We start from the raw sequence: 12,216 nt of genomic DNA on the forward strand, positions 1-12,216 counted from the left end.
ATATATATATATATATATATATATATATATATATATATATGTGTGGGAAAAAATCACAAGACTATTTCATCTCTACAGGCCTGTTTCATGAGGGGTTTTCCTCAATCTTCAGGAGATTTTTTTTATTAAAAAAAAAAAATCTCCTGAGGATTGAGGAAAACCCCTCATGAAACAGGCCTGTAGAGATGAAATAGTCTTGTGATTTTTTCCCACACATACATATTACGCTCTACCACGGTATCGAGCACTATTTTTTGGATAATCTAATTAAGACATATATATATATATATATATATATATATATGTGTGTGTATATATATATATATATGTATATGTATATGTATGAAATACTTGACTTTCAGTGAATTCTACCTATATATATTTATTTTATTATACATATAAATAAAATAAATACTTGAATTTCAGTGTTCTGGAGGCTATCCAGTAGATGGCAGTGTTGTCCTGTTTAAGAGTGTCACAACATTGCTGTTTACGGCAGAAGAACTGCTTTACGGTAGACTAAACGTGACTGCTGTTGTTGTGTGTTGTTACCGCACTGGGAGGACGTTAATGAAACTGCCTAACAATAAACCCACATGAGAAACCAATAACTCGCCCTCGATCATTCTACAGTTATGACGTCATTGGGCAGGCAAGTTGTTTATATTGTGGGAAAACGGACGTGAGAACAGGCTGTCCCCTCTCAGGTCCGCATTGAGCTGGAGGGGGCGTGGCCTCCAGTTCCGGCTGAATACCGGGAGTTTGTCGGGAGAAAATTTCTACCGGGAGGTCGGGAGGGTTGGCAAGTATTGCGTTGAGAAAATTGCCACTGTATCAATTCAAATGTGAACAGTACTCATCCCTACTAACAGTAAATGTTTGTCTTTTTTTAACTCTAAATCTATATATTGAATTACTCAAATTGTGTGTTGGCAGATTTCAGTTAACTTTATTTAATTTTTGTACAAGGTTCCTAAGCTTAAGATGATTTCATTTGAGTAACGGGACTGAAAATAGCAGGTTTTTAGCAAATGCATTAAACATAGCAACATGGCATTTATGGTAATAGCATGTTGACAAAAAATTTAATAAATATAGAATAATATATTTTTTTAAATAATTACAAAAATTGTTACAGGACTGTGTTGAAATAAATAAAAAAATATACTGTTGTGATCTTACTTTTGGTCTTCCCATTTGAATGATGCAACTTCTTGTGTACCATGTAACTTTTGGTTTACACAATTACAGTACTTTTAGACGAATAAGCTTAAAACATAGTTGGGATAAGGTGGAACACAATTGTGTAAACAATACAACATTTCTGAAGGATTTAAATTATTATATTTAATGATAAAGTCTAATTTGAGGAAGTGGACCAGTTAATTTTAACATGCCTTAATATATTTAATTTGCTGGGGATGCAAATGATGGATTAATAAAAACTGACAGGACGAGGATCTTAAAATCTAAAAAAAAAAGTAGGTCATTTTCACACAGATCTTTAATTTATCTTTGATCCAAGCAAAATTGTAATACCTTTCCATATGTAAGCTATAACAATTTTATAAACGTTATATTTGATCTGCCATGTTAAATTACGGATCTAGACGTAAAACATGGTTTGACCTTATGACTGTGGACAATGCATGCATTTAATAACTATCCTAATGAAATAACGTATGAAAGACGTTTTTTAGATTTTCCCACAATAAACAGTTTTTTTTCTTTATACATTGTATCATGGTAGGGAGATTATCAACATTTTGAGAATATTTTCCCATTTTATCATAATATGAAGAAAATATGGCTTGATTATGTGAAGGGAAAAAAATGTCGACAGGAAACAAACCCACGTTGATAACCTCCATGGCAGAGGAAAATGGGACATCTACAAGCACCAAACAACGTGATCTTTAAAAGTGGCACAGAGCTTGCCAAGTTGCTGCAATACCTCAAAACAAGTATGGATTCTCTCCTGGAGCTACATACTCATGAGAGATGAATGAACGGCCATCCTTTGGAAGATCTGCTCATTCACAAGCACTCCGGTCAAGTACGCTAAATAAGTCAGCCTTACAGGGTGGAACAAAATCTTATCGCCGCCTCCACACTCTTTTTTTCCTTTGTTTTTAAAGTGAGAGCGCTTTCATCTTTAAGCCAAGAGTATTTTACTGCAAGATGGCTCACAGCAGTGCAACTTCAGAAATTTAACTGTAGATCAAAAACTGCAGATAACTCTTAATGAAATGATAAAAAAATATATATATATTAACTGTTCTCCATCATGTCACCTAAATTGTGTCCTGTCTGCTCAGGTGTGACGTGGAGGGCCTCCCAAATACAGACCAAGACTGGTAATCACAGACTATTTGTTTGATTCAAATCATGATGTATATGTAGTTCATATCCTAACAATTTTTCTATCGCAGGCTGCATGTATCACTCGGCAGAGCTGTACTCTGGCCGTAAATCATGGGACTCCTACGCAGCTGGAGGACCTAACAGAGGGCGATGGGCTCCAGTGGACAGTCGACAGTCGACTTGGAGCCAAACACAAAGGTTAGCAGTACAATACACAGTAGGGCTGTGAATCTTTGGGTGTCCCACGATTCGATTCAATATCGATTCTTGGGGTCACGATTCGATTCAAAATGGATTTTTTTTCAATTCAACACGATTCTCGATTCAAAAATGATTTTTTCCCGATTCAAAACGATTCTCTATTCATTCAATACATAGGATTTCAGCAGGATCTACCCCAGTCTGCTGACATGCAAGCAGAGTAGTAGATTTTTGTAAAAAGCTTTTATATACAGTATATATATATATATGTATATATATATATATATATATATATATATATATATATATATATATATATATATATATATATATATATATATACTAGCGTTCAAAAGTTTGGGGTCACCCAAACAATTTTGTGGAATAGCCTTCATTTCAAAGAACAAGAATAGACTTTCGAGTTTTAGATGAAAGTTCTCTTTTTCTGGCCATTTTGAGCGTTTAATTGACCCCACAAATGTGATGCTCCAGAAACTCAATCTGCATAAAGGAAGGTCAGTTTTGTAGCTTCTGTAACGAGCTAAACTGTTTTCAGATGTGTGAACATGATTGCACAAGGGTTTTCTAATCATCAATTAGCCTTCTGAGCCAATGAGCAAACACATTGTACCATTAGAACACTGGAGTGATAGTTGCTGGAAATGGGCCTCTATACACCTATGTAGATATTGCACCAAAAACCAGATATTTGCAGCTAGAATAGTCATTTACCACATTAGCAATGTATAGAGTGTATTTCTTTAAAGTTAAGACTAGTTTAAAATTATCTTCATTGAAAAGTACAGTGCTTTTCCTTCAAAAATAAGGACATTTCAATGTGACCCCAAACTTTTGAACGGTAGTGTATATGTATATATTTATATATATATGTGTATATATATATATATATATATATATATATATATATATATATATATATATATATATATATATATATATATATATATATATATATATATATATATATATATATAATTGTAAAGGACAATGTTTTATCAACTGATTGCAATAATGTAAATTTGTTTTAAATATTAAATGAACCAAAAATATGACTTATTTTATCTTTGTGAATATATTGGACACAGTGGGTTGTCAAGCTTATGAGATGCGATGCAAGTGTAAGCCACTGTGACACTATTGTTATTTATTTTTTATAAATGTCTAATGATAATGTCAATGAGGGATTTTTAATCACTGCTATGTTGAAATTGTAACTAACATTGATACTGTTGTTGATAATATTCATTTTTGTTTCACTACTCTTGGTTTGTTGTGTGTCGTGTTTGTGTCTCCTCTCAATTGCTGTGTTTATTGCAGTTCTGAGTGTTGCTGGGTCGGGTTTGGTTTTGGAATTGGATTACATTGTTATGATATTGCTGCGTAATGTTTTGTTGGATTGATGAATTAAAAAATTAAATAAATTAAAAAATAAATTAATTAAAAATCGATTTAAAAAAAAAAAGAGAATCGATTCTGAATCGCACAACGTGAGAATCGCGATTCGAATTCGAATCGATTTTTTCCCACACCCCTAATACACAGACACTCACACTTAAGCTTATTTTAGAAGGAAAATTGTATTCACACAGGCCACTGATTTGGGAGAATTTGGAACAATTTAATATGAACAGTAATTAACCGTAATTAATCAAACCGTGGCACCGAGAGACAAAACTAACAAGTAAGTTAAAATGTTGGGAATTGAGTGACTGACAGACTGGAGTTATAGAAGGCGTGTCGTGTCAGCAATGTATTACATGATACATGAACATAACATGAAGGAGACAACATTGGCATTTATTTCATAGTTCTGGGCCTAAAAATAATGCATACAGGTAAAATTTCTCCCAAAATAGACACAGTTGTGATTTTAGGCTTGTTTCAGCACATTTTAGAACACCCACTTTACGCTCCAAATTGTGGGCGGGCCTGCATCAGCCTGCTGACATGACCTATGAAATATAGACGGGAGGCAATTTCGTATTGCGTAGTAGGGATGTCACGGTATGAACATTTCTTATAACGGTTATTAGTATAATAGCGGTATTTTTAAATGTGCTCAAAATTTTCAAGAAGTACTTGTACTGAAATATTTTAACCGAGTTTTATTTTTTTTAAAAACCCACAAAAAACACATTTAGATAAAAACGCTGTTTCATGGACCTTAAGTAGAAATTGAATGTGCTTATGAAAGCAACACAAGCATTATAAACGAAGTAATATGGTACAAAATAAATAAATACATGAAATAAATGTGAACATTGTGAAAGATAGCACTTTACGGACTTCAGAGATAAGACAAAAAAAAGTAAGAATTTTGCAAGATGACACCTGATGGCAATAAGACGTAACTGCACTTTTTGTCCATAGATAAAATAGTGTTTGTGTATGAAATCTAGTCTTTCACATAGGGCTGCACAATTATGGCCAAAATAATAATTATAATTATTTTTATCAATATTGAAATCATGATTATTCATTAAACACAAAGCACTTTGGCTAATGAAAATAAAGTCTAATAAACAAGCGTTGTTCTTCTCCAACAACATCAACAGTTTGGCCAACAAAAATAAACAGTAGTGATACCTCTCAACCTGTGTCCAATTCGATGAGATGACAAAACATTTTAGATAGTATTTATGTTATTTGAACACTGACACAGTTTGCAGTTAAATAAAGGACGAGTGAGCATCCGAGTAAACAAAACAAAGACTTTATAAACAAGTTGTGGCAAGGTTCCCGACACATCGCCTGCTGCATGTTTCCTCACATCATTAACCCTCAGTCACAGCAGCTGATGGACGCTGTATTGAGAAAATAAAAGCAACAAGAAATAGTTTTCCCCTTCGCTGTATACTTTTAGTGTGAGACAATTGCGTCTGTCTCCAATATTGTCCACACCTAACGCCATCAAAAAACAGCAATGCATTCTTATACCCACGCCGAGACTCCACGGAAAATGAAGGGAGGGAAAATTAAGTTGAACCAAACGCTTGGCTCGAGGGGATATCTCCGTAGCAAAGTCCGTATAGTTTTCTTCCGCCATGTTTTTTCAAGCTGAACGACGCATGTATGCATGCGCTAGCGCTGCTGTGACTTATTTCCAGGAAGTAAGCAGTGTTGCCTAAAATTCAGTAATAAATTACGTTTTTTCTAACCGTCGGGAATTTTACCGCGGTTTATCATAATACCTTTTACCATTACATCCCTATTGCGTAGTATGTGTTTTAGTAGCATCTTCATTCCGAATCATATTTCCGTGCAGAATTTGAAGGAATTCTTAAATATGTCTGCTAGATGCAGTATTGCAAGTTGAAACAATACAACTAAAGAAGGGGTCAGTCTGCATACATTTCCAAATGATGGTAATATATGCAAAGTATGGACCTTTCCAGTCACGGACCAAGCGAGAGGAGTTTAAATTACAGCGATCATTTTAATGATTCTGACTTCGAAGAAGAAGGGTTTTGGTCTGAGTTTGAATGGAAACAATTTCAAGCCAAACACGATCCCGAAAATCAGGAGCACCGTCGAGGGGGAAAAAGGAAAGAAAATGGTGAAAGGATAGCAGACCCGCCACGCAAAAATGACAAACAAAGAAGGTAATCCGCTAGAATCCGATTCCTTATTGCATCCTCTTCTACTGATGTTTTCCTCAAGATGCTTGAAGAAATGCTGAACGAGCATGAGGGAACACACATGTCGATGGAAAAGGGGCATTCAAAGTACAGTTAGTTATCAAGCTAATATAATAGATATAATTTTAGCATTTGGTGAAATTCTCTTGGAAATTATTATTTCATTAGGTTTGTGATGGTACGGCATCTTCACGGTAATATTGCTTTTGGCACATTTCTGGCCCCATGCTAGTGGGAGTTGCGAGGGGAACAACTTGAGGCTTAAAAACGTCCCTACAGCAGGTGTAACGATCGTCTCTGTGGTGTCGATTGAAAAGTGACAATGATATAGACTGATTAAGTGCGATGAGCACATTCAAGATAAAGCACTTAGCTCAGCTGCAGCTGCGAGCTTGAACTCATAAGAACGAATTAGCCCAAAGTGTCTCCAGTTGCCACAGAAAGAAGGTTCGCTCTATATAGTCAGTAGTCACAGCTAATATGCTAATATGATTGCCAACCTATCTCGTTGGATGTGGCATTTGACTTTAGTCACTTTATGAAGGACAAAACATCAAATTTCAAAACAACACGTCATCATCTTGATGTAGCCATTCCAAATCAGAAACACATGGAGGCAACCGATGTATGTCGTGCAGTCTACCTTTTACATTCTAAATATTAAATGAATGCGATCAAAAGTTTGCTTACAATGGAGTCTATGGGAGCCGCACTTTTCCGCCTACAAAACCCTCTAAAACACATCCAAACACCTCTGTTGAGGTTTTATATACATGATGTAAGTATATATGTAATGTAGTAACGGGTACATTTATAATAACATTTAATATTTACGTATTTTGTTCATTTTAAGCATACGCGGCGCATTAATTTCAAAAACACATCACATTTCCTTTTTTTTCCTTTATCACTGATTTATTACTCACTGCAAACTTTATGGGAGCCAACAAACATAATAAAACCTCACTTACCGTGGAAGGTCTGCTGTCATTACGATGCCAACTGCTGGGATATTCATATATTCCCATTTAGATAAAGAATTACTCATAATCCTCACAAACAAACAGGGTGGAGGTGCGGGAGGGACCAACCGTCTTTTTGTGTCCTTTTGGCCATTTTCGAGTCCTAAATGGCTGTTAAAGTGTACCAACTTGTCGGAATACCTACTCAGGCTTCTTTTGTCCAGGTGAGATGTCTGATTTATGAACTACAATAAACTTACAGGGAGCAAGGAAGCAAGGAAGCAGCAGACCACTCAATGATGTAAACATAGGCACACATGGAAGTGATCATGGTGCCGCTATAAAATAGTTTGTCTGCGTTAGCGCTTATAATAACACTATCATTAATGCTTGGTTAATATTCAAGTGACTAAATGTAAATGGAGCATTGTAGGCGGTTTTTGAATGGTTATTTATTTAATTTTATGGGCGAAATAGTGGAGCTCCCATTGGCTTTGCTGTTGTCCGCTGCTATCGTCATGTCTTTCATAATGATTGTGAAAGATAAGCAAAATTCCAAAAAAGTGCAGTTGTCCTTCAAACTTGTTTGATACACCTGTAGACAGAGTTGAGCTTGTTGCCATTACAGATCCCACGGACGACACCATCCATCCGATTATTCCATCTCACCATCAAGTCAGCCTTTTACCAGGTGAGGAATAAGAATAGTTAAAGTGCACAGTGCAATGAAACCAAGAATGTTTTGGATAGACAGAGGGGAGTATGGACATCAGTGTTTCCCACAGAACCGGGATGTGCACAGGGGTAGTAATATAATATAAAATGCGTAATCGGACATGAACAGAACATCGACTTTTAGGGTGTTGGTTTTATTTTGGGCAGCAGTGGAAGCTTGTGCGTGCATCTTATAAAACACACAGGCGATTAAAAAAACATGATGTTTCCTGAGCTTTGTATAAGTGTGCACTGATTTACAAAAATAATGCCATTGTACGCCTGATATATCACTATGTTGATGAACAGATGCATCTTAATGTGTGGCCAAGTCAGCTGCGCTACTGTATGCAAGTATAAGTTGTATTAAGAAGCAGAGTTATATTGCCATCTACTGTTAGGAGTTGGAATGGCAAGCGACACAGACGGTCCCATTATAAAATGTTTTCAAGCGAAAGTGAACATGCCAAATAAAAAAAAAAAACTCACATTGAATCTTTCTCCTTTTCTGTGCCGTTCCAAATTCGTGGAAACTTGATTTACGAACTAAATTAGTTCTTAAACATGGTTCGTGCACAGGAGGAGGCAGTGTCGACAACGCAATGCATTCTTTCTGAAGGTACCAAATCGCTTGTCCATTGCTTTCTTTGGACTCATATTGAGCTATTAAAACTAAACAAATGATGTAAAAACTCTATAAAAACCCTTAAAAGCAGACAAAAGTAGCATAGTAGCTAAAAGCAGCACTGAGCCGACTTAATAATGGTGCATTCCATTTGTACTGGGAAGTCGAAATTTCCGAGTTCTTTGTCGGAATTTCAACTGAAACACCCCTCAAGGTTGGATTTCTGACTTGGAAAGTTGGAATATTCTCACCACCCCAAGTTCCTTTTAAAGATGGCTTCTCTGGATGTAAACAATGATGCACGCTTCTATAATATTCATTATTAGCACCTTTGATTATTTTATGTAGCAGTAAATCAGACATATACAATGTATTGTTGGACATTTTTATATGGTAATGTCACTGTAGGGTAAACTATATTTATTTAATGTGGTATATATGCTGTAAAATTGCTAGCAATAGCGTATGTGTTTCTTCTTCATCCATCGTACTTGAAGTTAGTAGAAACAGTCCATATTTTCCCATAAATTGTTTATATTCAGACAAAGCAAGCGCAAAAATGGCTTTCGTGAATGTGGCCATCTTGATTTCCGACCTCGTAACTGGAACGCTCACAACTCAGCTCTGACGTCATTTTGAGCTCCCACTTCCAACTTCAGAGGTAATTAAAATGTGCTGCCTGGCACAAAATGGCTGCGATGCGAGGCACATAATGGGTAGATGAAAAGTGTGTACACTGAGACAAAGTTCATACAACAAAGCATTTTTTTATCCGGCCTGTGGTTCGTAAATCAAAAAGTGTGTGATGGGGGGTTCATAAATCCAGGTTCCACTGCACATAACAACACTCACATCCAATACAAAAAAAAAGTGGAGATAGGTGTTTTCAAGAAAAAAAAAAAAAGGGAATATTAGTTCAACCTACATTGCAACTTCATTCATTGTTTAAACTATCGGTACTCATTCATAAATATGATTTGTATGACATTATACTGAGATGAGTTGTCTGATAGTCTAAAGTTACATGATTTGGCTTCAGTTGAAGATGCAGTTTAGTTTAACTTTACAGTAATAATGTATACATATAATTAATCACATATGCAATGAATACCATTTGACAGTGTCAATCATAACTGAGCTCTGGGAACATTTTTAATACAGCGCCTGTATAAGATCACATTAGATTGTGAAGCGCCTTTGGACTCTGTTTCGTAATGTAACAGGAGAGTATGCATCTAAAGAACCCAATTCCTCCGTGCGTGATTATTTAAATTCCATCCAACACAATGGTGCTTGTTGATTAGTTTGGTTCTCTGTTTGCCAAGGGGGGAACGAACAGTCCACTATGCCCAAGACAAGGGTGTCTCTAAGAGGCACAGGCAGCATCTTTGGGATGCTAAAGAACAGCCATTTGAGGCCCAGAACTGGCATCAGAACTCGATGCGCTCATTCCACAACCGAGCTGGTGCCGACAATGGTTATCTAACAAGACCGGGACAGCGCTACAAAAATTGGGTCAGCAACTCTTTGGTGAGGCCTTCAAAGGGGTGTTCTCAATAAAAGTACATTTTCAAAGGATTTACTCATGTTGTGACTTCACTTAACATTCTGATGAAATATTTTTTTCTCATTTTTCTCAAGCATGGAAGTCCTCGCCTACATCGCAACAGCAGAGAAATCCAGCCTCCTCCAGAAAGATGGGCTCCCTCAGACTTTCACAGGAGTTTCCCAGGTCGAATGATCAATAACAGGCCAGAGCCTTGGAAACGGCCCGCCCCTCATCAGTGCCAAGACCAAATGCACCAGCATCGACCATCAGTCCAGCACTCTTCATCTATGAGGGATGAGGATCCGGTCAAGAGGAGCCGGGATTCTGCACTTGATCAGGTATAAAGTGTTCTGTTGACTGATCTAGTTAGGTCATTTGTTAACGCGGTCTTTGTTCTAAATGTTTGAATGAGCGGCGATTATGTCAAAGCTTATAGCACCAGGCCTTGGGTGATGTTAAAATATGTACACCCAATCATTGCCTCTTTTATTTCTGAGCGCAATAGCACCACCCACTGGTAGTTTACCATTCAGTCATTGGTATCTTTAAGGGTGCAATGGCTCATCACTTGGTTTAAGAACCTATAAGATACGGCTTAGTAGTACCTCAACTTACAAGTTTAATTGGTTCTGTGACAAAACTCTAAAACTCAAAATACTTGGATCTCAAATCAACGTATCCTATGTAACTGAACTAATTTAAATCAATTTAATTAATGCTTGTCCCCTACCATCCCCGAAACAGCACAATCTCCAAACCACTGTATTGAATAGTATGCATTAATAGATGTAAGTTGAGGGGCAGACATGGACCCACTATACTCCTATTTTTGACATGTAACATGATGTATGCTTTTCTATTCAGTCATCTCATTCTGGATCAAGGCATCTAGTTGCCCATCCAGCATCACCACCTCACCACCATCGTAACCAAGATGACTGGAAACCTCTTCATGACAGGACAGGTCCTTGCCGCCTCTCTGACCACAGGACCTCAACAACACAGCAACAGGTAATTTTGCAGTCACTCAGTGATGATTAAAAACAACCTTTAACATTGCAGGCCATTTTTAATTTCTGGTACTATTAAATATTTACACAGGAGACCTTGAAATCGAGAGTTGGAGGACATAGTTTGTTCAACAGCGACCCCATAGTCCAAAACCAGGGTTGCAGCAACAAAATGTCACATCTTGGAAACAGTGGGAAGAGTTGTCGAAAAACATCTTCACCAGCAGAACACACTCGTGTGCCTTACAGCCACCAAAACCCTCATTACCATCATCAGCGGCACACACGCCACCTCAAAGTTGAACAGCACAAACCTCTGCGATACCACCTGGATGAGGAGGAGGAGGACTCACAGAATCATCTCCATAATGAAAGCACAGTGAGAAATAAGTCATTACAATTTTAAGAATAATGGCACATGTTAGTTTCTATATAGTCTAAATAGATGCAGTATATGAACATGTCAGTATTAAGGCACATCTTTCATTCAATTTGGACGAGTCCGCAAAGAGCACTGATCAGCTCCACAAAACATTGAAAAAAATAATGAACAAATGTTTTATTTGTTGGTGACGCTGTAAGTAGAGATGGATACCAAAACTTGGATGCATAATGGCACCAGTGCAAATGTAAACTGTCACAACCAGACCAAAAAAGTAGCTATCAGTGGCTGACTTTAGTGCTAAAATAATGCAAACTCAGCTACTCGCAACGGTGCTTGAAAGTGGTATTGTGCAAATAACTTCTTGTACGTAATGTGGCGTCCCAAAAGGGCACACACTCTTTTTTAACTTTATTGTCGATCTTAACACACCAACAGCAGGGCTCAGGCCCAAAACTGCACCCATATTTTGCTGTAACACTTTCTAACACAAAACAGAAACACTTTCGTTACGCACCAATAACGCTCAGGCCTAGCCAGGCGCATTCACGAACTCCAAAACTTTGAACATCAACAATATAGAACAACCATTTGTTTGCACATTCTCTGTGACAATAGCTCGTAACCTAAAATCGGGGTTAAATTGGAGATTTTACATATTTTAGGAAAGCATCCTATACTTTTTGAAATTTTGCTGAACAATTATTGAATGTCGGCCTAATCTTCAAATTTGAGGAAAAAAATACTATC

At 36.9% G+C, this 12,216-nt stretch overlaps 1 protein-coding gene across 2 annotated transcripts in view; it reads left to right on the forward strand.

Annotated features, from left to right (window-relative positions):
* LOC133650630 (uncharacterized) overlaps positions 1-12,216 on the forward strand; it is a 67,389-nt gene that overhangs the window by 20,833 nt on the left and 34,340 nt on the right. For both annotated transcript variants that reach the window (XM_062048115.1, XM_062048114.1), the window contains 7 exons: positions 2,319-2,357; positions 2,433-2,562; positions 7,815-7,877; positions 9,851-10,055; positions 10,167-10,412; positions 10,939-11,085; positions 11,176-11,463. In XM_062048115.1, coding sequence (XP_061904099.1) covers positions 2,438-2,562; positions 7,815-7,877; positions 9,851-10,055; positions 10,167-10,412; positions 10,939-11,085; positions 11,176-11,463 — 1,074 coding nt within the window. In that variant the 5' untranslated portion in view covers positions 2,319-2,357; positions 2,433-2,437. The remainder of the gene's footprint in view (positions 1-2,318; positions 2,358-2,432; positions 2,563-7,814; positions 7,878-9,850; positions 10,056-10,166; positions 10,413-10,938; positions 11,086-11,175; positions 11,464-12,216) is intronic.

This window comes from Entelurus aequoreus, linkage group LG05 (genome assembly GCF_033978785.1).
Source record: "Entelurus aequoreus isolate RoL-2023_Sb linkage group LG05, RoL_Eaeq_v1.1, whole genome shotgun sequence".
NCBI classification, from domain to species: Eukaryota; Metazoa; Chordata; class Actinopteri; order Syngnathiformes; family Syngnathidae; genus Entelurus; species Entelurus aequoreus.